At 61.5% G+C, this 25,673-nt stretch overlaps 3 protein-coding genes across 13 annotated transcripts in view; all 3 read left to right on the top strand.

Moving 5' to 3' along the window:
• Nucleotides 1-6,923, top strand: part of KNDC1 (kinase non-catalytic C-lobe domain containing 1) — a 57,207-nt gene extending 50,284 nt beyond the window's left edge. For 2 of the 11 annotated variants that reach the window (XM_082423051.1, XM_082423046.1), the window contains 4 exons: nt 2,840-2,962; nt 3,046-3,105; nt 3,848-4,020; nt 5,044-6,923. In XM_082423051.1, the coding sequence (XP_082279177.1) occupies nt 2,840-2,962; nt 3,046-3,105; nt 3,848-4,020; nt 5,044-5,442 (755 nt within the window). In that variant the 3' untranslated portion in view covers nt 5,443-6,923. Of the gene's footprint in view, nt 1-188; nt 2,810-2,839; nt 2,963-3,045; nt 3,106-3,847; nt 4,021-5,043 lie in introns of those variants that run through there. The other 9 variants (XM_082423052.1, XM_082423049.1, XM_082423057.1 and 6 more) reach the window with 7 other exon arrangements.
• A 3,567-nt stretch (nt 6,924-10,490) lies between these two features.
• Nucleotides 10,491-11,667, top strand: UTF1 (undifferentiated embryonic cell transcription factor 1; the record flags this gene model as incomplete). The annotated part of the gene is made up of 2 exons (XM_082423361.1): nt 10,491-11,046; nt 11,165-11,667. 2 exons carry the CDS (start codon nt 10,491-10,493, stop codon nt 11,659-11,661), a joined length of 1,053 nt encoding a protein of 350 aa, XP_082279487.1. The 3' UTR covers nt 11,662-11,667.
• Nucleotides 11,668-19,499: 7,832 nt separating this feature from the next.
• Nucleotides 19,500-23,785, top strand: VENTX (VENT homeobox; the record flags this gene model as incomplete). Its single annotated transcript, XM_082424977.1, is given in 7 exon segments — nt 19,500-20,082; nt 20,463-21,954; nt 22,073-22,434; nt 22,557-22,561; nt 23,090-23,336; nt 23,404-23,511; nt 23,513-23,785. Coding segments are annotated over 6 exon segments (1,233 nt in total). The 5' UTR covers nt 19,500-20,082; nt 20,463-21,716.
• Between the last annotated feature and the right edge of the window lie 1,888 nt (nt 23,786-25,673).

Raw genomic sequence — 25,673 nt, 5'->3', positions numbered from 1 at the left:
CTGGCAGTGAGGGCACCTCCCTGGGAGACCCCCTCTGCTGGGGGTGCACGGCGGCTCCAGGCCCACCCAGGCCTGTCCCCGCGGCGCGGACACGCAGACCTCACACAGGCACACCCCCGCTCACAGCTGGACGCGGCGCCACACACATGCCGACACGCGCGGTGTCCTTCCCGCCCTCATACCCACAGCCCCCGCGTGCTCCCACACTCCTCCTGCCTCGGTCGCGACCCAGGGCTGGGAACTGACCTGAGCGCTCGTGGCCACTGTCACAACAGCACGGGTGCACGTGTGTCCTCGGCCAGTTTGTGGAACAAATGAAACACTGGTCAGTGGTCCCATCAAGGCGAGGCTCCTCTGGGTCCCACAGGCCTCGGCCTGGACCGACCCACCTGCTTCAGGGCCAGCACCTCCCTCAGGTCCCACCCAGCCAGGAGGGGCAGCGGGTGGGCCTAGTGCCCCGGAGTCTGCCCAGCAAGCACCCCGCTGCCACGGCCTCCGACGTCCTTCCACCTGAGGCCAGACGCAGGTGGGGGTCACAGGTCCTGCCCGTGGGACGTGGCCACGTGGAGGAACCGGTGGGGACCACGGGGCTCCTGCTGTGTCACACAGCTCCTTCCCGCGGGCGCACGCCCACCGCTTCCCAGGCCCAAAGAATCAGCTCCCCAGGCGTGAGCCCCTGGAGTGGGCTGAGCACGAAGGGGGAGCTCGGGGCGGGGGACCCTGTTCTGTCCCAGGAGCTGCCCCAGAGCCCACCGCGGCCACCACCTCCCCGTGAGACGGTGAAGCCCGGACGTGCCCGTTCCGGCATTAAGAGCCTCTGCAATGTGTCTTTCCTTTCCCAGTCAGTATTCCTCTGTGTCCCCCAAGCCCCTAGGGGCAACCCCAAGGCCCATGAACAAACGCCGAGTTTTCCACTCTTTCCCCTTTTCGGGAGAATTTTCCTTAAGGGTTTATCAGCTGACAGATTGACCCGTCCTCACTTCTGCCAGGATGCGGCCTGGTCCCCCTCCCCCACCGGTTTGTTCCAATCCACGATGTTATCATGAGTGACGTCAAAGTGCAGCTTCCCCTGACCAGGGGCATCACACGGGGCCTGGGTGCTCGGGCTTCCCAGGGGACCTCGGCTACCAGGGAGTCCTCAACCCAGAGCCTCTGCAGCTGCCCCGCCCACAGGTCACCACAAAGGGGCGCCGGCGTCCCCAGGCCGCAGGACGGAACGGTCTTCAGACCCACCTGAGACTCACCCGGGGTCAGCGCCTGGCGGGAAGGAACTGCTGTGGCAGTGACCAAACTCTCCCCATTGCGTGAACGGCTCCCCCGTCCCTGTGAGCAGAGGTTGGAGGGAGGACTGTTCACGGGGCAGTGCCGCCTCAGCAGGGACAGGACAGCGCAGGGACCGAGGGGAGAAAGTGCCAGGAGTTCTCAGGAAGCCATGTGGGCACCTTCGGCAAACATGCTGATCAAGTTCTGAAATACACGTTGTTCCACATATTGGGTGTCACTCACTATGCTGTCAGAACAACCCGGGAGACTGACTTCTACATTCATAAACTCTGGTCTCAGAAAAATTTGTCAGAACTCAAATTTTGAGCCGGAGAATGTAACGGAAGGCTAATAAAAGCCCTCAGTGGTAACAGTGCATTCCTTCCAGATCACATCCCGGGGTGGGGGGGACGGTGAGACAGTGGAAACACAAGGTCAAGAAGAAAAGGAAACAGTGTAAAGTTTCTCACCTTCAAGAAAAGCTTCCCTTTTTGTAGATGAATAATGGTGGGACTGAAAGCAAACCAGGACTCTGGCTTCATCAGGCAGGTGTAAAAGTGACGGAACACGACAGCCAAGAGAAGGAAGCAACCTAATACCCGTCGATGGACCAATGGATGAACAACGTGGTCCACCATCCGCCCTGTGAAAATATTCAGCCCTACGAGGGAACCAGATGGTGACACAGGCCACGACGGCTGAGCCTGGAGGGCGGGACGCCGGTCCCAAGAGCAGACCCACTGTGTGACTTGATTGGTACGAGGTTCAGCGGTGAGGGGACAGAGCTCTGCCTGGATGGCTGAAAATCGCCTACTGTGCATCCATCTGAACCTATGGAGAAAATAATGAGGTGTCAACGAAAGAAGCAGAAGTGGGTAGATGTTTTTCAAGATCCTTTAAGAGGCACTCAAGCCAGACAGCTGGGAGGCAATGGTGCTGAGTGACCCCAGGACCTGTCCTGTGACCAAGACAAGGGTGTCTGGTTGGGACCCGCAGGCGATGTTCCCACCTGAAGGATGTCCTTGGCGTGGCGACAGTCCACAGGGTGAGGCAGCTCTGAAATGAGGGGTCAGCTGAATTCTCCAGAATCTTCTGGAAGTTGCTGGAACTGTGTAAAATCCACACGCTAACCGTGGGGCTGTGAGCCAGGCCCCTCAGGTCTGCTCGGAGAGGAGAATCCCACTGGGGCAGCAGGGGCTGCCGTGGGGTGTTCCCATCAAATCTGGTGAATCTGCCCTGCCGACCAGCGACCCCTGAGGCGCTGCAACCCCGTCCCGCCGTGGACTCGGCCGGGCGGACGAGAAGCTGAAATCAGCTCCCCGTTTGCCTCTGGACACCTCGGCTCCATCTCCCCAAGTGGGGGTGCCCTTCCTGCTCCCATTTGTCCTGAGCAGAGATTTGTCCCAGGAGAGAAGTGAGATGGACTTTGCACACCTTTGTGCCTTTGTTTTCTGGGCCCCCGACCCCCTCCCCTGCACGGAGGTGGGCGCACCGCCCTGCGCCCCGACGCTGGCCCCTGTGCCCTGGTCCCTCGTCTGAGACGGAGGACGCTGAGTGTCTTGTTCTCTGGTTCCAGCTGCAGGTGAACCTGCTCTCCAAATTCCTGCTGATTGCGAAGTCTTGCTACGAGCAGAGGAACTTCGCGACAGCTATGCAGATCCTGGGCGGCCTGGAGCACCCGGCCGTGCGACAGTCCCCCGTGAGTCCCCCGGGGGGGCCGGCTGCAGCCACGCCGTGGGCACAGGCAGGGCTGTAGGAGCTTCACCTGTGCTTTTATTTTAGGCCTGGAGAATTCTACCTGCAAAGATAGCAGAGGTCATGGAGGAGCTGAAAGCCGTGGAGGTACCCCTTTGCGTGAGCTCCCAGCAGCTCCCGTCCCGGGGGAGGGGGGGATCGCCCGGCAGATCCTGCATCGTGGCGCCCACCTCATGGCCCCCTCAGAATCGTGTGTGGCCCCCCCATCTCCCCCGGGGCCTCGGCCACTCACCTGGGCAGATGTGGCAGGGTTGCTCCAGGGCCGTGATTCCAGCCTGGGGTGCAGGTACCCTGAGGCCCTGCCTGAGCTTGGCCGACCTACCTGCCTCCTGGCCGCCCCTCATGAGATCCTAAACGGGGACACGCCCTCTGGATGAGGGGCATTTCCCAGAGTGAGGAGGCGGAGCGGCCTGCAGCCGGCCCCAGACGCAGCGCTCTGCCGGTGGGGGGACTGCTGTGTGTCCTCGGTTGCCACCACACCCAGGGGTCCCTGCAGCCGGCCAGCCCGGCCCTCAGTCTAATTTGGGCAGTGGGGTCACCTGGCTCTTTTCTGGAAAGGAATTTGCCAGCAGCAGCAGGAAGCGCACGGCTTTCTGGGGGCGGGGTCAGTGTTCCTTTTGTGTCTGCAAGCTTTAGACATCTGGACTTTCCGCAACCCAAGAACCAAGGGACATTTTGGACTGGCTGATAAATCGGGGTGCTGTAGCCCCCATGCAGCAGGAATACAGGCGCCAGCTGGGATTGGCCGGGCTGAGCCGGCCCCTGCTGGGCACCTGGGCTGACCTGTCACCTGTCGTCCCCCCCGCCCACACCCCTGGCTGGGCCCCAGGTCTTTCTGAAGAGCGACAGCCTGTGTCTGATGGAAGGACGGCGCTTCAGGGCCCAGCCCACCCTGCCCTCAGCCCATCTCCTGGCCATGCACATCCAGCAGCTGGAGACAGGGGGCTTCACCATGACCAACGGGGCCCACAGGTGGAGCAAGCTCAGGTGAGGGATCCACAGGTGGAGCAAGCTCAGGTGAGGGACCCACAGGTGAGACAAACCAGGTGAGGGACCCACAGGTGAGACAAAACAGGTGAGGGGCCCACAGGTGAAACAAACCAGGTGCGGGGTCCACAGGTGAATAAGCCAGGTGAGGGGCCCACAGGTGAAAGGAACCAGGTGAGGGGCCACCCCCATCTCTCCTGTTCCTCTGAGACCTGGGCCGCCTTGCCCCTCACCCAGCCCTCACCCCAGCCCAGGCCTCCACACCCTCTCCCCTGGGTGACCTCCAGCCACCTCCTTCTCCACAAACAAGGGGTAAACAATTCGCACAGTCCAGCGTCCACGGCCCCAAACACTGCCCCAAGGTTGCCGTGACCTCCCTTCCTATTGGGAGATCCAGGCGCACCCAGAACGCCACCTCTGTGCAACCACCCTCCCTGACCCCCCGAGCCACATCTCCCCTCTCTCCCTGCCTCTGCTGTCCCCCTTGGGGCCCCTCCGTAGAGCTGTCCGGAGGACTCAGTCAGTCCCCACCGTTCAACTGCCCGGCACACCTGCGGACCCACCTGGGAGGAGCAGACTGGGGGGCTGTTGCTGCCGACCACCACCATGACCCTGCCAGGGACTCAGACACTCCCAGCCAAAGGCGATCGTTGCTCCTTTTGGCCTCGGAAGGTGCAGGGGTGCCCTCGGAAGCCCACCCTGGGGCCAGCCGCTCCTTAGGAGCTCCAGGCCCACGTCCCTCCGCAGCGCCCCAGGCCCGCAGTGCCTCTCAGGACAGTGCCAGCCTGTCTCCAGGGAGACCCTCCCCCCACAACCTTTCACCCCACTCCATCCTCTCCCCCCTTCATCGTCCACATGGCGGTCAGGTGGAAGCCGGTCAGGCCTCCTCAGGGTCAAGGGCGGACCGGTCCCTCAGAGTCTGGACTTTGATGCGGCCTGGTTGGGACAGTGCCTGACAGCAGGCTGGGAACGCACTGGCTGCAGACGCTGCCCCCGTGACTTGTGCAAACTCACATTTCGTTTCTTCCCCCAACACAGAAACATCGCCAAAGTGGCGAGCCAGGTCCACGCGTTCCAGGAGAACCCCTACACGTTCGCCCCCGACCCCAAGCTGCAGTCCCACCTCAAGCAGAGAATCGCCCGATTCAGCGGGGCCGACATCTCCATTCTGGCCGAGGACAGCAGGGCTGGCTCCCACCAGGTGGCCAGCGAGAAGCACTCCAAGAAGATTCAGGACAAGCTGCGGAGAATGAAAGCCACGTTCCAATAGCGCAGGACAGCGGGTCTGGGTGTGGAGTCCACACCGAGGACAGGCCTGGGGTGGAAGGGGCCGTGCCTGCTGTGTCAGACAGGGACCCCCACGGCCCAGGAGGGGCACCGGGGCGGGAGCACGGGCTCAGACCCAGACCCGAGAGAGACGGCGCCAGGAGAGGCTGAGGGGGGTTTCTAGGAGAATTTTAAAATTAAATTTAAAGATTAAAAATTTAAACCAAAATAGGGTAAGTAAGCTCCCCAGGAGCCGAATACCCATTTATATTTCTCAAAGATAAACAGCTTTCACCCAATTGTCTGGCCATTCAGCCCCCAGAAACCCCCCACCCACAGCACCCAGCTCAGGCTTTAAACCCAGGTGCCCACTGAGCAGTGTTCCCGCGACTCTGGTCTATGTCTGCCCAAAAACGAAGGGCCAAGACTGACCTCTGACCCCCCTGCCAACCACAGATTCCAGGGGGTTCTGAAACCCTCCCTTTGGGCCCGAGGCTTCCCGGGGGGCCCAAGCCCCACCCTGGGCTCACAGTTCCTCCCTGCCGGGCCTCCCCCTCCTACAGCCCCAACCCCTGGCTGCTCACCCAGTCCCAGGTGCGGGTGCCAGAGCCTCGCAGCCCTTCCCGCCAAGAGGCCCGGCCTCGCCTCCGTCCCAGCCCGGCCTCCTGCTGCCGGAGAGTGCCTCATGGCTCCACACTGGCAGCCCCCAAGTGCCCCGTGGCCCCTGTGCCCACCGCCCCACCACTGAGAGCACTTCCTGGTGGGGCAGGCACACCTGGGCCGAGGCTCTGCTTCCAAAGCATGCAGGTGTCAGACAGCAGCTCCAAAGCAGAGACACAGCCTCCCTCTGCCCTACCTGGGGGCCTGGGGGCTGTAGGGCCATGTCCGGGTCTGCCCCTTCTTCAGCAGCCATGCATGTGATTCACACACCCATGCCTAGCTCCCGAGGCTGGCTGTCACCAGCGCGTTCTGACGAGGAAACGAGGTCTGCGGCCTCAGTGGTACCAAGCTCTTCCCCAGGGCTGTTTCCAAACCGCGCTCGGCCAGGGGCATGGGACCAGGACAGCAAGTCACACCTCCACAGCAGGGAGGCCAGAGCCCTGGCACCATCCCAGGCACCAACGTTTTTACGTTGCAAATCGCTGCAAGACCCAAGACTGTTCTTTTAAGTTTTAGAATTAGTGATTCTTCAGCGCAGCTGCTCGTGGTATTTCTAGGAAAACCATTACCTGTGATAAAACACTGAATTTCTATTGTCAAGATGTGTTTTCCCACATATATTCATTCGCGACATCTACGTCCCGCTTTCGTGGAACATGAGAGGCACTCCTGGCCCTGCAAACGTGGCTTTTATATGAGAATTTGGTTCTGCAGATCAACTCCTACATTTTCAGGATTTGAATTCAACAAAGATAGCGCCACAAAGCCTGAAATGAAGTTAGCACCCAGCGCAAATAAACATTCCAACTGCAACGGTTTATCTGGGGGAGCGGCCAGGCTTCGGCTCCAGCACGACTGTCTGCATGTCGCCCTCACGCGCGGTTTAGGTTTCTAAATAAAGTCATTTCTACCAAGACGGCCTCCGCGGGCTCCTGGTGTTTATCTGCTCCGTGGGTCAGGGCGGCTCCTTCGAGCCAGACGAAGACGTCTTCAGGGCTGCTCGTGAAGGCGGGAGGGGACGAGGGGACGAGGAGGCTCAGGCCACGGCGATGTCCTCGGATGGTGCGCGGAGGGCCAAACCCCACCAGGACCAAACCCCACAACCCGGGGCCCACGAGCAGGCAGGCTCACGCCGCTGCCCGGGACGTGCCTGCCGCTGGAGGAGGAGACAGCCAGCCTCCCACGGTCGCTGACCTGCTGAGGCCTCCGGGCACCACGGCCCACGCCTGTCTGCCACAAGCCCTGCCCATCCTGGCGTCCGGCCACCCAGACCTCGTCCGCAGCCCACAGGCCAGACAGCCGGCTCGTCCTCGCCGGGGACAGGCTGGGGCGTGCCTGGGGCGTGGTCACCGCCGGGAAGGGTCCCAGTGGAAGAGCTGAGGGTCGGTGGGCACCAACAAAGGCGGGGCGATAGTGGGGTCGTGTCACTGTGGCCAGCAGCTGCCGTGGCCACGTGGCTCTGGAGTCTGGGCTGGGACGGGGGGTCCTCAGCTACCTTAGAACCACTAGACCCTGGGCCCTCTTCCCCCCGAGACACGAGTAAAGCACCAGGAAGACCGGCTCTCCCTTCACTGCGCCGGCTCTGATCACATCAACACGTTTTTCTGAGAACTGACAACCAGCACCCCAGCCAGCCCTCCCAACCCTGTGCAGCCCCTCCTATGCTGAACGGAGCCCAGCCCTGCGCACCCAGGCTCTGGGGAGGCCCCCTGCCACAAACGGGCTCCCACTCCCCCGCGCCCGGCAGGCTGGGATCAAGCCCAAGGCAGCCCCTGGGCCGGCACCAGCACCCGCCACCTGGAGAAGGCCGGTGGGACCCCGGCAGCCAGGCCATCGCCTGGGACACGGGCTTGGAGTGGCCGGTGGTGCTGGGGTAAGTGGCCGAGGGGCCGGCTGGGTGCTGGCCACACCCCTCCCTGCGGCTTGTGTCCTTCCGGCTGCTGTCTGATACCTGCTGCAAGGACAGCAGGACTTCTCCTGGGACGGGACGGGCTCGAGCCGCCACCTTCCTGCAGCCGCATCTCCTCACTGCCTCTCCCGCTCCCCAGGGGGTGGACCTCAGTGACCGTGGGAAACGCTGTTCTGAAGGGAATCTGAGCTGAAGACAAGAGAACTGCAGTGAGGCCCGCACCCCAGTTGGGAGCAGCTTCTCGGGCACCAGGCCAGCCCTCTGAGGCTCCTCTGCGCACTCGCTGGGGGGTGGGACGCGAGTAGACAGTGGGAGACGAAGGCACCAGGCCTCCTACCATCGGAGAAAGGATCTCACGGAGCCCTAGGTGCGCGGCGGTCAGGGACCCGAGGTACAGGTTGTGCGCGGTCCACTTCCCGGCTGCCACCGCAGGACCTCGGTCACAGCTTCGCTGGCGTGTCGGGGGGTGGCTCTCTGCTGTGGGGCTGTCTTGAGCCTGCAGGATGTTTCGCAGCATCTCTGATCTCTACCCTCTAGATGCCAGCAGCACCGCCCGCTGCCCCAGCTGTGACAACCAACAACTCTCCAGACATCGCCAAATGTCCCCTGGGGAGCAAAACTGCCCCCAGAACCACGGACCCAGAAGCAGTGACACCCCAACAGCAGCAGCTGCATCCTGTACCCAAATCTTGGTTTCCAGATACCATTCAATTCTCCAAGAAAAGGAAATGGCTGATTCCAGGGCTTGAGTGGGGAAAGTACCAGATGAGCCAGGAGCTAGGAAGTGCTAAAAGCGGGGCTTGGGGGTGGGAGGGTAGATCACATCAAAAGGACACAGGACAAGAGGGAAAGAGCTGTGAAGGCTCCCCACAGCCAGAGCTGGGCTGTCTGAGCCCCCACGTACGACAGTGATGGGCTGTGACCCAGGAATAGGACAAACGTCCATGAGTCCACCCTGGAGTAAACGGACAACTGAATGAAAAAATAAACGGGAAGAACTGGGAGAAACCCAAACAGTACACGTGGTTGCCCCGGGAGGTGTGGCTTGTTACCCCCTCGAGTGTGGGTGGCAGGGCACCTGGTGACTGGCCCCCACTGCAGGGCAGGACAGGAAGAGGGTGACCTGACAGTGGGGAGAGGCAGGCACCACCTTAGCCGGAGACAGGGATCAGCATCATGGCCCCAAGTCTGCCGACGTCATGCATCCTAACACGAACTAATAAGATGGCACATCACCTCTGGGGTCTCGTCCCAGAACCCAGAACCCCACTCTAATCATGAGAAGACAGCAGACAAACCCAAATTGAGGGACACACCACAAAACACCTGACCCGTCTCCTCAAACTGTCAAGGACGTGGAAAACAAGATTTAGAAACGGCCACGGCCCAGGGGAGACTGAAGGGACAGGATGACTAAATGCAGCTCAGCACAGGGATGGGATCCTGGGACAGAAAAGGGACATCAGCAGAAAACCTGGCACAACCCAGTAAGTCTGCAGTTTAGTCAACACTAACTTCCTAGCTCTGCCAAAGTTCCACGGACAAGTAAGATGTTAGGGACTCTGTGCTGTCTGTGCAACTCGGACACAGAATTATCCCAAACTAAGGAGTTTTATAAAACTACTGTAGCTAGTATACAGAAATACAATTAACTTTTGTTTATTTTTGTATTCAATGACCTTGCTAAGCTCATTTATTAATTCTAATAACGTGCTTGTAGATTTTGTACTTTCCACGTATACAACCATCTCATTTGCAAGTGGCGGCTGTTTTACTTCTTCCTTTGCTATCTCTATACTTCCTACTCCTTTTTCTTGTCTTATTGCTCTGGCTAGGACTTCTAGAATAAGGTTGAGCAGAAGCCGTAATGTTGGGCCTCCTTGTCTTATTCCTAATCTCTCGGAGGGGGGGGGTAGAGGCTCAATACTCTGTATTAACCACAATGTTAGCTGTAGCCATTCTTTATCAGAATAAAGAAGTTTCTTTCTGTTAAGTGTGCATGTGAATTATGACACTACGTCCGACCACTGGCCCGGCTCTTTATCAGATCCAGCAGAAAGCTGCCAGCAGGCAGTGATGAACGCTACCTCCTGCACAGACTAAGACCACACGAGGAAGACGGGGCGGGGAGCAGACCCAGAACACAGTTACGTTTACAAACAACATCTAGGGCGCACCAAAGGAAAAAGGAGGAGGCGTGAGGGAGCCTCTGGGACTGGAATGTTCCATGGCTTCATCTGCGCAGCAGTGAAAGGTCATGGCACATGCGTAAAGACGAATCGAACCTTGCGCGCCCAATGCACGTATAGCCATATTTGTTTGTACCGCAACTGAGCAGTTTAAGAAGTACACACGGCGGTGGCGAGAGTTCTTCCCCGCTGGGCGGGCGGGGGCAGAACTTTGCTCCAGGCGCTCAGGGCCTAGGGGCCCAAAGGCTGGCCTGGAGACCCAGGCGCCGGAGCAGCCAAGTTGAACTTGGCGCGCGCAGAGGCGGGGGCGGGGCGGGGCGGAGCGGTGGGAGGGCCGCCTAGACCCGGCTGGGCTCCGGCGCCCGCACCGACCGAGGGCGAACGCGCAGGCCCCACCGAGCGTGTGTGGGCGGCTTCTCCCGGGCCTCGGCCCCGACCCCCGCGCGCCCGCCGGCCCCGGGATGCTGCTCCGGCCCCGGCGGCCGCCCCCGCCCGCGCCGCCGTCGCCCGCCAGCCCGGACTCCGAGCCGCGGCTGGCGGGAGGCGTCCCCGGGACCCCGCCCGCGAGGCCCGCCTCGCCCGGCGCGCTGGCGGCGCCCGCGCCCCCCGGGTCGCCCGCATCCCCCGGGTCACCCGTATCCCCGGGCTCGGCGCAGCGCACGCCCTGGAGCGCGCGCGAGACGGAGCTGCTGCTAGGCACGCTGCTACAGCCGGCCGTGTGGCGAGCGCTGCTGCTGGACCGCCGCCAGGCGCTGCCCACCTACCGCCGCGTGTCGGCCGCGCTGGCCCGCCAGCAGGTGCGGCGCACGCCCGCGCAGTGCCGCCGCCGCTACAAGTTTCTCAAAGACAAGGTCCGCGACGCGCACGGTCAGCCGCCCGGGCCCTTCGACGCGCAAATCCGCCAGCTCATGGGGCTGCTGGGCGACAACGGGCGCAGACGCGGCCGCCGCCGCTCCCCCGGGCCCGGGCGCCCCCCGCGCGGCCGCCGGCCGGCCCCCGCGGCGCCCGCTGAGCCGGGTAGGTGGGCTGGGGTGGGGGAGGGGAGGGGCGGGGGGGCCTCGGACCGGGGGAAGTGGGCTGCGGGCCGGGGGGAGGGGCGGGCGCGCCTCACGCGACCACCCGCTCTGCGTTCCAGGCGCCCCACCGCTGCTCGCCGCCCGAGACCCGGACGCGGACCCCGCCTGGACGCTCCGTTTCAGCCCGTCCCCGCCCAAGTCTGTGGACGCGCCCCGCGCCCCCGGCTCCCCGACGGCCGTTTCCACATTCACCCCCGCGCCCGGCCGCCCCGAGGACCCCGAGCCCTTCCGCGGCCCCGGCTCGCCGCCGCCGCCACCGCCGCCGTCGCCCCCCGGCCCCACCCGGGAAGATCCCGACCCGCCGCCTGGTCGCCCGGAGGACCCCGTGCCCCCGCAGTCCGCGCCGCCGTCGCTGAACGCCGCCCTTCTGCAGACCCTGGGGCACCTGGGCGACATCGTGTCCGTCCTGGGCCCGCTGCGTGACCAGCTGCTGACCCTGAACCAGCACGTGGAGCAGCTGCGCGGCTCCTTCGACCAGACCGTGTCCCTGGCCGTGGGCTTCATCCTGGGCAGCGCCGCCGCCGAGCGAGGCGTCCTGGCCGACCCGCGCCAGTGAGGCCCGGCCGCCGCGGTCCTCTCTGCAGGGCCGCCCCTCGGCCCTGGCCCCTCCTGCAGCCCTCCCCCACCCCTAACTTAGGTATACGTTAAATAAAAAGATTGCTTTTTCCGACTTAATCCTGTGAGTGTGTGCGGGCCCCGCACTGGGTAGGAAAGTAGGGCTGGAGGTCAGGGCGAGGTTAAAATGGCCTCGGGATCCCGGGGAGGGGCCAGGAGGGCTGGGGTGGGCTGGAGGCCCGTTGGGATGCTGCCCGGTCCTACCTACCTACCCTGGCAGGCCAGTCTCCAGTGGGGAGGGGGCTGTGGGCACGTGGAACCCGAGGTCGGGGCCCTCACTGCACGCCAGCTTCTCCAGGTCTCCTGCCCCTGCCCCCGGGACTTCCCACCAGGCAGAGCAGCCATGGTGAGTGAGCCCGGCCGAGCAGGGAGGAGGAGGAGGGAGGGTCCAGGGAAATGGCGACGGCCTGGCTCAGCGGAGCCGGTTGGGGGAGGTACGATCAGTCTCCAGCGCCCACCGCCTGCCGCCCAGGGAAGAGTCTCAGGGTCTTGGCTAAGTTGGGTCAGGGAAAGAGGGGCGGGGGGGGGCAGGAGAGCTAACGCACGCCCAGGGAAGGTGCTCCTTTCGTCCCCAGGGAGGTGGCTGGGCCGGGGGCAGCTGGGGCTGGGGGTCTGAGATCTTCGACCTTGGCTGAGGCCAGGGTCCCTGCAGTTTCAAGAGGACTTTATCAAAATCGCCCCAGGAGCATTTTCCAAATAGTAACTGAGGGCCCCACCCCGGGCCGGTGGATCAGACCCAGTGGGGACAGGGCGGGGCCGGAGGTGCTCACAGCCGGGTGGGAAGGAGGAAGTAGCCCGAGGAGCTGGCCAGCATAACAATGCAGGCTCCGGCTGAATGCGGCGCAGCTTCTCACCGACTAGGGGCTCATTCAGAGACTTAAATGATTGCTCTGGGCCACAAAGGTAAAAGAGGGAAGGGTGTCCCCACGGGCCCTACGGTCCTTGCCCTCTGGGCCGGCAGTGGCATCAGCCCCTCCCCCAGCCCTTTCCTGGAGCCGTCTTCCCGGAGGCCCCAGTTGGGCCCTCTGCCTGCAGGGACCCTGGGCAGACCGAGGGTGTGCCTGTCCTTCAGCCGCGTACTGATGGCAGGGCCTGGGAGCTCCGTGTGAAAATCCCGAATCTTCATTTAAGACACACTGGCCTCTGCTCCACGAGGCTGTTTGTGCCCTGGTCCCTGTGAGTCCGAAAGCCACCAAAAACCTGGGGTGGGCTGGTTCGAGCTTGTAAACACCTCTCCCCACCCCCACACGCCCCCGGAAGGCAAGAGCCATGGGCTGGGGGGGGGGGGTCTGAGACAGCCTTGGAACACATCCCGGCAAATCCGCCAATCCCCCAGGGGTGGGGACGATGTCACCCGGGACCTTCTGCTCTGGAGAAAGGCTGTTCGGGGGCTTGAAATCTGTGTAAGTCTCCGAGTCTGAGGTATTTGGGGGCACCAAGGAGAACCCATCTGCCTTACTGCCCACGTTGCCTGGGGCCCCGGACGCCACATCCCATGGCTTTCTCCTTGGGGCCCTATGTTGCAGTAATGGCTCTGAACACCCCTTCCCCCCGGCATCGCTAACGTTTTCTAACCTGGTGAGGGGAGAGAGCCTGTCTCACCCCAGCTCCTTGGCTAGTGGCTTTAGTTTTAAACTTCAGCCATTCCTGATGCATGGAAATTCTCAAATCCCTTCTTCTGGCCCTGCCGTGACTCCCTTTGGCTGTGGCTCTCTCGCGGGCCTGTGTCCCTGTCCCGCTCTGTGACACGTGTATCTTATGCCGGGCATCCTGGGTTTGGCTCTGCACGTGTGCGGTGGACACACCCTGGTGGGATGGTGTCCCGGCCATGAGAACACCTCTCCCTTTGCCAGACCCCGAGTGCAGGGCAGTGACCCAGCAGGGTCTCCTAGGACCAGTCCTCAGGTTAGTGCCATCTCGTCTCATCAGTGGCCCCTTGGCCAGCAGATTCACACTTATTATTTTATTGTGGTAAAATACACATAACATAAAGTTTACCATCTTACCCATTTCAAGAGTGCAGCTCAGTGGCATTAGGTATATTCACATTTTTTGTGCAGCCGTCACCACCGTCAGCTCCAGAACGTCATCTTCCCAAACTGAATCATTAAACACTAACTCTGCAGCCCCCTCTCCCAGCCCCTGGCACCCAGCACCTACTTTCTGTCTCTGGATTTGACTGCCGTAGGAACCTCATGTAAGTGGGATCAGACATTATTTGTCTCTCTGTGTCTGGCTTATTTCACCTAGAATAATGTCCACCAGTTTCATCCAAGTCACAGCATGTTGCAGAATTTCCTTCCTTTTTAAGACTGAATGATCTTCCATTGTCTGGATGGACCACAGTTTGCTTCTCCACTGATCCGTTGGTGGACACTTAGGTTGCTTCCACGTTTTAGCTATTGTGAATAATGCTGCCATGAACAGCGGTGTGCAAATATCTCTTCAAGACCCTGCTTTCAATTCTTTTGGGTGTATATCCAAAAGTGGAATTAATGGATCACATGGTAGTTCCATCTTTAATTTGGGGGGGAAACCTCCATACTATTTTCCAGCCGCTGCCCCATTTTACATTCCCACCAACAGTGCACAAGGGTTCCAATTTCTCCACATCCTCGTCCACACTTATGTTCTGTTTTGATTTTGTTTTTTTATCTCGGCCATCCTAGCGAGTGTGTTACAGCACGTGGAATCATAGCAATGCTGCAACTGACCAGCTGATGCTCGCCTGTCCAGCTGCTTGGTGGACCCATCTAGCTGGTACTTCCACCAGCTGCTCCCTGTGTTCGTACCACGTGAATTCAACTGCACGCCCGTTCTGTCCTGCGGTGCACTGAGCCCCGTGAACAGGGTACCTGTGCCCCCACTAGCTCGGATGACCTCCAGCAGTGACCGTGGGTCCTCCGCTCCCTGCCATGGGGCCCTGCCCCCCATAGCTTCAGGGCCCTGGGGCTGGCTTTGCTTTTTCCCTTTACCCCATGTCCTCTTGGTGCTGCCGTGTTGTGTGTGCAGGACCGCCCTGGGCCCTCATCCTTGTCCGCCCCCGTAACTCAGAGTGGTAGCCAAGGCTCGCTCCTGGGGCCGGTTTTGTTTCCGTGTGGGCAGCCAGTAGGCTGGAATCCAGCTCCCGCCTCATTCAGCGCCCTCGTCCTTCCACCCAAATTCCGTTTCCTCCCAGGCTGGGGCCAGAGAGAATTCGTTTTCACAGCATGTTCGTCCATTAAGGATCAGTGCTGTAGGGCCCTAGAAAAGCAGCTATTTCCAATGAGCGATACATTGGTTATAAGGGAACACCTAATGTTAGATGTATTTTCCCCGAAGAGGCATTTAAGCCTCTCAACTTGGGGGCTTCTTTACCCCTGGATAGGGCTACACTCTTTATCTCTAATTAGTTCTGCTACCTGTGCTCCCTCCCATGTCCAGACTGTCCCTAAAAATTTAACTGAAGTAAGTTTCCTGTACAACCTCATGTTTCAGAATTGCCCGGCTTCTTGATTCTCGTTGTTCATCTTCCAGATTAGTCTCTTCTGTACCTGTTCCTCCAGTCACACCATCTATACAATGCTCCACTGTCAAAGAGCTTGGTATTCGGAACAATCTCAAACCAGGGAGTCTGTGGGGTGCTTGGACTCGGGGGCAGGCTCTGAATCCGCATCATTTTTCAAGTCAGTGCAGATGGGGCCTGAGGATATCGATCTACTGTTTTTGCAAAGAAGAAATCCCTAAGATTTGGTAAATGTGCGTTTCTGTGATTTACAGTGAGATAAGGATGGCTCCCTCTAGTATTTTCTCCATGCTTCTGGTCTGCCTAATCACCCCCTTCTCTTACAGGACATCAACCCTGACTGTGATTTCTTCCCCACTTTTGTGCCCCCGGGGGGGTGGGGGGCAACTGTGCCAACAGGCACAATAGCAATGTTTCCCTCTCATCCTGGTTCTGCTGCTAAACTTATTTGTCTGCCAAAAAACACACTGCTCTGTGTTATGGACTGAATGTGTCCCCAAATTCCTATGTTGAAATCAACCCCCAGTGTGGAGGTGTTGGTGGGGCGGGGGGAGGGGGGGTGTTGGGAGGTGATTATGTCATGAGGGTGGGGCCTCATAGTTGGGATTAGTGCCTTTGTAAGAAACGAAACGAGAGAGCTTGCTTTCGGTCCTGCTCCCTGCCAGGCGAGGCCACAGCAAGAAAGCAGCCAGCATCTGCTGCTGAAGCCCCCAGTCTGGGGTGTTCTGTCATAGCAGCAAGAGCAGACGGGACACCACTGCCAGTCTACACACGTGCATTCAGGGTTCAGTGCTGCGTCTGCTCCAACATGCTGCAATCTGCCCAGCCCTCCTGCCCACATGCTGGTCGGCCTCTCCCAGAACTGTGCTCACTTACAATCTGCAGTTTTTAAACAGACAACGGCTACTCCAGGTGGGGCTTTCCTCCCCCTCACCTGGCCCAGATCCAGGCCCTGCGGAGTCCCCGGCATGGACCCTGTGTGTGACCCATCCTGGTCCTCTTCCCGGGCCTCACAGTGGGATCAGCCCCTGCCCAGCCTCCATCAGCAGTCAGTGGGGAGTCTCTGGGGCCCATCTCTGTTGGCCGTTCATCCATGTGAGAGCCACTGTCATTTCTGGTCCAGTTTCTCTGCCCATCGTGGGTCTAACCCAGTTCCTTCCCCTTCAGGACCCCCGTGGGCATCCCCTTCCTGCCTTCATTTTCTGAGTGCTTGGCTCTGATCTGTTCCTTCAGGGGCCCTCCTGGCCTCCAAGAAAGGTCAGATCCCTGGCTGATGGGTGGTAAGTCTTACTCTTCACTGTGTCAACTGGGCCATGATTAATCCGCCTGCATTTTATGGTTCTATCTTCTACCAGATGTTTCACTAACGTTTGTCACCACACCCACACAGTTCTCTCCCGAAAGCCTGCCTTTGTCAACAGAGCAGAAGGTCCCGTGTCCCTCGCCAGGCTGCCACCTGCCCTCTCCACCGTGTCAGAGTCACCACGGCTTTTAGAGCGCCGCACTACTTCTCCCCGTCCTGTCTGTGACCCCTGACCCCATGTGACACAGCTCTGCTCATGCGCAGCTCTGTGGGTCAGCCTGTCCCGTTTCGTGTCATCACAGGTCACGTTAGTCACCGTGCCTGCCGCCATCTGCAATGCCTGTCATCTTTGTCACCAGAATCTCCCATAAGGGGGTCCCTTCCTGAAGACCCCAGGGGTCATTGTCCTCATCATGTTTATAAGCAGGTGCTTGTCTGACTTGTCTTGGTTCATTGCTGTTTCTAATAACAGCACCAAGCAAAAGAACTCTCTGGGGTGATGGGAATGTTCTAGAACACCACCGTCCAATTCGACAGCCACCAGCCACATGTGGTCACTGAGCTCCTGAAACATGGCCAGTGCAACAGAGAAACTGAATTTTTTTTAATAGGTATTTATTTATTTATTTATTTATCTTTATTTTGGCTGTGCCAGGTCTTAGTTGCAGCACACAGGATCTTTAGTTGCAGCATGCATGTGGGATCAAGTTCCCCGACCAGGGATCGAACCCAGGCCCCCTGCATTGGGAGCACAGAGTCTTACCCACTGGACCACCAGGGAAGTCCTGGAACTTAATTTTTTAATCTAAGTTAATTTACGTCGCCACATATGCCTCAGAGTTCCACATTCAGTCCTTATGTAAAATTCTGTTTTATTCTAGTGCCATTGGTTTCAGCTTCCTATTTTCAGAATCTCACCTTGAAATTTACATTTATCAGCAACAAAATCCCATTCCTTTCACCAAAGACAAAGCCCTGGAGTCAACAGGGTCACCACAGGCCCCTTTCTGAGTCTCAGACTTACCGGGCGACTTACCAAATGCAGCCTGAACCCGCCCCCGTACCACTCCGACCCTGTGTCTCTGGGGGACAGATGCAAGACCACAGGGCCTGGCTGCGGGCAGTGACATTCAGTCTGTCTTCTTTCAGAGGACCTTGCCCGCACGAGGCCACACCCCAGTGCGGCCCAGCGCCTCCTGCCAGAGGCCCTCCCAGGACTAGAGGATGGCGGAGCCCCCACCTGCCAAGGGAGACGTGATGGGAATCAGCCAGTGCTGGGATCGCTTTTGAGACAGCCGACCAGAGCAGGGAAGGCGAGGCCTGGCGAGGGGTGGGGGGTGGTGAGCAGAGGGCGCTGCAGGGGGGGAGGGTGTGAGCAGAGGGGCGAGAGGGGGAGGGTGCGAGCAGAGGGGGCTGCAGGGGGGAGGGTGTGAGCAGAGGGGGCTGCAGGGGGGGAGGGTGTGAGCAGAGGGGGCTGCAGGGGGGGAGGGTGTGAGCAGAGGGGGCTGCAGGGGGGGAGGGTGTGAGCAGAGGGGGCTGCAGCCCCCGTACACTCTGCAGCACCAGCCTCAGGGCGGTGGTTTTGAGGACGGGAGGTGAGGGCTGGGGGGTGGCAGGTGCCCCCTGCCTCTGCCTGTCCACTCGGCCTGCCCTGCTGCAGCCTCTGAGGGCAGGATGGAGGGGGACAGGGGGAGGCAGGGTCCAGGGCTGCGGTTCCTTGGGCAGCAGCAGGAAGCTCTCCTACCTGGCCCCCTAGGAAGGAAGGGGCATAGGGGAGGCGCCCACCCGCCCGACAGGGAGACCGAGACAGATGTGATGGGGTCCCCATGAGCAGCCCCTTCCCAAACTAGGGGAGGGCGTGCAGGGCTCTACCTCATCACACCTGCCACCTGGGAATCGGACACCACCCACCCACCGGGTGCTCTCCCAGACTGTCGTCCTGCTGGGGGTAGGGTCATGCCCACCACGCCCCCACACTCACACCTCTGTTCTCGCCACCGGGAGCACAAACTCGCCCTCTTGGCTACAACGAGGGAGGTTAGATGAGGGGCGTGGCGACAGGGGAGGGGCCGACCTGCGAGGGAGGGGTGGGGGGAGTGCCGTGGCCCTGGCTCTCTGGGATCGTCGCGAGACCACGGGGCGTTGGAGAGAGATGGGACAGGAGCAGTGATGCGGTCACACAGGACCAGCCTCACCTCTTGGTGGGGGTGGGCGTGGACAAAGGGTCTTGGGAGGGGCGGGGCCTCCCTCGGCGCAGTCGTCCCCGCTGTCGGTGGAGGTGGCCTGGACTAGTCGAGGCCGTGATGGCGAGAACCCTGCGGGTCGAAGGATTTAGGCAACTGGACCCCCAGGACCAGGTGCCAGGACGCAGGGCTGGGGCTGCTGGAAGAGCCCGTTTGCAAGGGGGGGAGTTGACTTCGGTCGCGGGTTGGGTCGGGCCGCAGGGCCTCCGAGTGTAGACGGGACTCGAGAACGCGGGGCGGCCACTCACCGCTTGCCTCCACCGGCCCGCACCGCCCGGCGCAGGAGGGACGCGGCTCTCCGCGGCGCGCATGCGCGGGATTCGGCGCGAGGTCGGCTGCCGCGCGCACTGGGAGGCCAGCTGCCGAGAGCCGAGGCCACGCCTGCGCCTCATCACTGGGTCTCCGAGGAAGCCAGCAGCGGGGTTGCAGAGGGGCAGCAAACCCGGGGGGGTGGGTCCCAGAGCCAGGAGAGGGGCAGGGCCTAGGACGCTGCTCCCAAGCCAAGTGAGGAAGCTGAGGCCAGACGTGGGTGACACAGCTGTCACTGGAGCAGCCAGGGTTAGAGGGAGGGGAGACCCCAGGGGACACGAGCCAGCCAGGTCGGGAGAGAGCGGGCCTGCGCCCGTGGCAGTGCTGAAGGACGAGAGGGGACCACCCCAGGCAGCAGCTGGGAGCTGGCGGGGAGGACTCGGGGTGGGGGCCGTCTGACCTGCGGAGGTGAGGTCACCTTAGGACTCAGGAAGGGCAGCTTCAGGTAGGGGCTGGGAAAGTCAAGGTGGGAGGGCCATTAGAGGAGGGTCCCGGATTAGGGAGGGGGTCGCCCAGCAGAACTGGGGTGGTGGGTGCGGAGGATGGTGCCCGTGTGGGGACAAAAGACCGAGGGGCCGGCCCTGAAAGATTAGAAAGGAAGAGATGCTAAAACTGGGGTTTGAAAGACGTGGTACATGTTAATGCCTGACATTTTCTAAATCACCGCTTTTGAGCACACAGTGCAGTAATTCCCAACAAATGCTTCCTGTTACCTAGAGGGTGCCTGTCCCGCCCGTTCTGTGCAGCTGCAGCAGTCGTGGGGCTGGGGTTTACTTCTCTTTGCCGCGCTGGGGAGGCACCGCCCCGCCTCCACCCGGAGGGGCTCCGCGTACCCGTCCCCCCGTCCCCCCAGCTCGGCCGCTGTCGCAGGTAGCGGACCAGGCACTCTCGCGGCGGCATTTAGAAGCCTGCCCCGGGCGTCCTTGGAACAGCCCTGGGGACGCGCGACTTCCAGGACACCGTGCAGTAATCTCACAAGACACTCCACGCGACACACGGCGAGTGAGTTAAATCCCCCGCCTCACCCCTCAGGGTCCGGTGACCGAACTGGGCTGGCCCGGGGGCGGGAGGAAGACGCGGGGTCCGCGACCCCGGCTCCTCCCCGGTTTGCCCGGCTCCCACCTCACCGGCCCCTCCCCAGCCCGAGCGGCTCGAGGGCGGGGTTGGGGTGTTAATCCCAAGGCGAGGCCCGTGGGGCCTTTGATGTCCGCGGGGCGGGCGCGGGGGCGGCCTCGGTGTCCCGCCAAACTGGCGCCGGCGCCCCTGGGAGTCCAGGCTGCGGGCTCGACCCGACCGCTCGGAAGCCCTGCGGCGGGCTGGGGGCCGAGTTCGGCCGCCGAGGGCGCCGCGCCGACTCAGAGCCCGCGCTCCGGGGGGCGCAGCTCCCGCCGGCGGGTCCCCGCAGCAGCGCCCTGCGGTCGTCTAGAACGCACCCACGTGTCCGCCTGCCTGGCGGCGGGGAGGAGACAGACGCGGTCCGGCCAAGGTTGGAGGAGAGGTCCCGCTGACCCCGCCGCCAGCCCACGGAGCACGGACGCCCCAGACCTCGCCGCCCCCTTCCCCGAGGCCAGCTTGGCGCCAGAGACGCAGACGGGGCCAGTGAGTAGTGAGGCGCTGGCGGCACAGGGCACTGGGACAGGGTGACTCTCCCTAGGCTAGCCCGTGCGGCCTGGGCTGCTCAGTCCGCGGGAGCCCTGTGCCCTCCTGGCCACCACGAGGTGGAGCCAGGCAGCAGCACAGCAGAGCCCGAAGCGGTCGGGGACCCACAGCGGAGCACGGTGGCTCCCCTGTCCTTCCTGCTCGGTTCCTCCTGGGAGCCGGACGCGGACTCATCCACGTCCTGAGCCAGCAGACCCCCTTTCTTCCTGTCACCCGAATCTGGAGACAGCTCCTATGGCACCAGAGTGAAACCCAGCAGAGGATCTGGGCAGGGGCTGGGGGGTGGAGAGAGAGAAGGGCCAGCAGAGCCCGAGGGACCCTCTCTGACCAGCCCCTCCCCACCCTGTCTGGCTAGTTGCCCGCCCACATTCCTACCCAGCAGGCCAGCAGGCTGCAGGAGACACGCCCTGTCCAAGCCCTCCCTGTGCTGGGAGTAGTGATGCGGACCCCTGACCCCCTCGGGTGTGCACACCTGTCACCTCTGGCACTGCAGACCCACGGGGGCAAGTTGGACAGAGGAGACAGCTCGGCACTCCACAGGACAGGCTCCCAGCCGGGGTGCTGGGTGGGAAGGGGCCGTCCTCACCTTCCTGCAGCCCAGGCCAGCCAGGTGGGGGTGGGGGGGAGATGAAAGGCTGTAACAAGTCCTCAGTTACCACCTCTCCCTTCACCGGCGACACAGGCCCGCCCCTCCCCCAGACATCTTGGAGCCGGGGGAGGTGTGAATGGCCTCCTTTGTGCCTCTGAATTGAAGGCAATTAGGTGCTACTTGTCTGTGGGGGGCATTTGGGTCCCTCTTTGCAAACCCACCTCCCACCCACCCCGCTCCTCCTGAGCTTATAAGTGCAGCCCAGCCCTGCCAGACCTGAGGCGGACCCTGTGCTCATCCTGGCCCTCCTGCCCGGCCGGGGCACCCCATTCCCAGCCCTCACCGTCTGTCCAGAGGCAGATCCTGAGTGCGGCCGCACCGTCCAACAATGCCTCCCTCCTCCGCCTTTCCTGGTGCCTGTGAGCCTGCCTCCAGCCTTGGCTCGGTGGACCGGCTCTCCCAGAGAAGCTGCGCGGGGCCAGCGCACACCACCAGGCCCGCCGAAGTCTCCCGGGGGAGCCTGTCTGCCCCAGCCCGGGTGTGCAGCGGAGGGGACCACCCCCAGACCGTGGGCAAGGAGGAGGTGAAGCCCTCAGGAGTGTCTGCACCGGGGACGCCCACACCTGGTAGGTGTGGGGATGGGGAGGGGGCCTTCCTTCCCAGGTTGGGAAGGGAGCTGGGGAGGGTTCAGGAGCAGGGTCACACATTTGTGAACTCCGGCCGCAGGCGGGGCATTCTTTGCAGGGCTGGGGCTTGCGGGTTGCGCCAGACCCGTCCGGCCGGTGAACCCTTCTCCTTGGAAGCAGAAACCACAGTGGCGTCTTCCCTGCTCAGACCTCTTGGAACTTCTCTTCCCCCCCGCCCTGGAGGGGCTGCCCCCACCCTCTCTGAGCCAGGATGCCCACCTTAGCACTCGGTACACGTGGCCTTCAAGCTCGAAGTCCTCGGGGCCCGCTTCTGCAAGAGGGTCGCAGGTAAGTGCGTCTTGCAGCTCACGAATCTGCTCCGTTCGAGGGCTCACCGTGGCTCCTCCTGCAAAGCCGGGTGCCTTCTTTTGGCATCCAGACTATGGCCTGTTCGCCGGCCGCCTGGAGTCCTGCAGGGTTGCTTAGGGAGAGCCACGACCCGGAGCCCGTTGTGGTTCCGTCCTCGTGAGCTTCCCGTGGTTTCCAAACTTGATGGAACGCTTTGTCGTTGGCGGACGGGGCTTTCTTAATCCGTCTTTTAGTCTTTGTGACTTAATGACCGCTCTTAGGTGTCAAGTCCTACATGGTCAAAAGTGAGGCTGGTATTATCTGTAAATTTGCATGTTTTAAAAAGTTTAAATAATGACCATGGAGACATCTTCACCTCATGGGGGTTCTTAGTGCTGCCCCCATCTCATAATTAGAAATCAGAGAACAGACCTGCAGGAGACAGGGCCTGGGTACATGGGGAGTCCATGGGAGGGCTTCCCCAGACCGCAGGCCTTTGCCGAGGGTGGGCTCCGCCAGCCCGCATTGCACCCCCCCCCCCCCCGTGAGTCGGAGTTACTTGTCTGCGGGTGAAAGAAACTGGTTTCTGGAAGGGAGCACGGGGCAGCGGGTGAGGGGCCGGTGTCAGGACTGCTGTCCACTCCGTCGTCCTCTTCGACATCCACGCCTCTGGACCCCCTCCACACTCAAGCTGAAGGCGAGGAGGGGTGTCGCCTTGGCCCAGCGGGAGGCTGGAGGGCGGGCTGCTCTCCTGAGGCCCCGCTGCCAGCACCCTCTGCGGTCACAGCTGGTGGCACCTCCCGGGGGGGTGCCCTGTCCCCCCAGGCAGCACTTCCAGCCGCACGGAGTGGGTGCCCTCCCGCCCTCCCCCAGGGCTGAGCCAGGAGGCAGAGGGCGCTCGGGCTCCCCGTGTGCGCACAGCCTCCACGGCGGAGCAGGTCAGCGCCCTGGAGCGCTCCTCCCGGCACCGCCGCTGCCTGGGCCCGCTGGAGCACCAGAGGCTGGCCTGGGAGATGCAGCTCCCCGAAGTTCAGGTGAGGGGGCTGGCCGGGCAGGGGGGTGGCCCGTCGTCGCCCTGCTCTGATCTCGTTTTCCCCACAGATCAAAACCTGGTTTCAGAATCGCCGTGCGAAACACAAACGCCACCTGCAGGGCTCCCAGCTGAGCGCGCCCTTCCCCACAGCACTCCGTGCGCCCCTGGCGCTCTGCCCCCCCACCCTCTGCCCTGGGCTGCGGCCTGCAGCTGCTGTGCCCATGGGCATCCTTGCCTGGGCCCCCGGCTCTGGCCCAGCCTCTGGGCTCCTTCTGGGGTCCCTGCCGAGCGGAACCAGCCTCCCTGGCTTCCATGTGGGCCTCGTACGGCAGACAGCCCCCCAGACGCCGGGAGCCCGGTGCACACGCTGAGCCCAGCTTTGCCCTGGGGAGCCTGGCGCCTGTGCGCCCCGCCAGAGACCCGGGATGCTTTTTTTTTTTTTTTTTTTAAATTTATTTATTTATCTATTTATGGCTGTGTTGGGTCTTCGTTTCTGTGCGAGGACTTTCTCTAGTTGCGGCGAGCGGGGGCCACTCTTCATCGCGCCGCGTGGGCCTCTCACTATCGCGGCCTCTCTTGTTGCGGAGCACAGGCTCCAGACGCACAGGCTCAGTAATTGTGGCTCACGGGCCCAGTTGCTCCGCGGCATGTGGGATCTTCCCGGACCAGGGCTCGAACCTGTGTCCCCTGCATTGGCAGGCAGATTCTCAACCACTGCGCCACCAGGGAAGCCCCCGGGATGCCTTTTAAGGACGTGTGGCTGCCCAGAAGCCCGCAGCTGAGGCCGGTCAGACCCTGGGCCTCCATGCAGAGCTGTGTCTGGCATCCCTGCAGAGACACGGTGATCCCCTGTGTGGGCACCTGGAACCTTCCGGCCTTAGGACTGCGGAGGGTTTACAGTCGAAGGCGTTTCAGAGCCACTTCATACCTGAAAATTGCCAAAGGGTTGGTTTAGGAAGTGATGGGTCAGCAAACGGTCAAAGGCCAAAGTGTACTGCGCTGCCCGGGCCCTCACACATTGGTAACAGTTACCCTTCATTAAGGGTAACTTATTCAACAGAAGGTTTTCAGTTAGGATAAATGGAGTCGGATTCTTATGCTATATGCTTCCAAGCTTTGCGCATGAACATGGAAACTGGCAGAATTAGGGGGAAGTGAAGGTGCTTCTCACCTTGGAGTTTGAATTCCACTTTAACAATGACCCCAAAGCTGGAAGCGGGAAAGGAACTGAGGTGACTGATTTCCGCGGTGGTGATGGTAGCTTCCAGAGCGCGTGTGAGCCAGGGACTGCTCGCCGTGCTGCCCTGCTCCTTCCTTTGCTGAGGAAGGACCCACGCAGCGTCTGGCCTGCTCCCTCTGAGCTGTCCTCTGTCCTCGCCTGCAGGGCTGTGCCCCCGGAGCAGGAGAGAGAGGGCCCCTCCCTGCCGGAGGAGCGCCTGGAAGCCGCCTCGCCGCTGGAGGAAAGAGCCAGGGGTGCAAACTTTCCGGAGGGTTCGACACGGCACTCAAAGGGTGTCTGCGCCACATGGGTGACAGCGGGCGAGCCGGGGCGTGGGGATGACTCCGCGGTGAAGGGCCAGTTCAGAGGGGACCTGGGTGTTCATTACAGGATCACTTCGTATTCATTACGGGAGTGCTTTGGGGGAGAGTAGGAGGGATTGAGGAAGAGGCAGGTGATCGGGGTGGGTTCTGAGCAGAAAGTCTCCACGCAAGAAACAGAAGCCTGGGTGCCGGAGGATAGAGCCGGGCCAGGGTGGGAGCCGCTGCCGAAGGCCAGTTGGAGCCTTTGGGATTTTGGCCAAGTTCGCAGCAGCACCGTGTGGGCCTTGTTACTGCATCGCGATTGTGGCTTACTTTACAGAGGTGGGGCTTTTACAGCTGTGTGCAGCCGTTTATTCAAGATTTCTTGTGGGATCGGGATTTGCTTAAACGTGTACAGGTTTGTGTGGTTTCAGCTGTTTGAACCTTTGTTTCAAAAACGCCTGCCTGGATTCTCTCTCAACCCTAAAATCTTAGCCAGTGTCTAGCTTGTCTCGTTACTTCTAAGCTACCCAGTGGTTCAGGGGAAGCTGAGTGATGCTCAGTGTCAGTGTGCCGTGATGTGTGTGTGTGTGTGTGTGCGCGCCTCTGTGTGTGTGTGTGCGCCTCTGTGTGTGTGTGTGCGCCTCTGTGTGTGTGTGTGTCTGTGTGTGTGCGCGCCTCTGTGTGTGTGTCTCTGTGTGTGTGTGCGCGCCTCTGTGTGTGTGTCTCTGTGTCTGTGTGTCTTTTGCCTGAGTGCTGTCGCCCCTGCTCCCAGGGCTTTGGGTGTCACTTGTCTGCAACCTCCGCCCACTTCTGG

Source organism: Balaenoptera physalus (genome assembly GCF_965194825.1).
Source record: "Balaenoptera physalus genome assembly, chromosome: 14".
Lineage (NCBI taxonomy): Eukaryota > Metazoa > Chordata > Mammalia > Artiodactyla > Balaenopteridae > Balaenoptera > Balaenoptera physalus.
The sequence above is the reverse complement of the archived record's forward strand: the minus strand, read 5'-3'. Positions and strand labels throughout refer to the sequence as shown.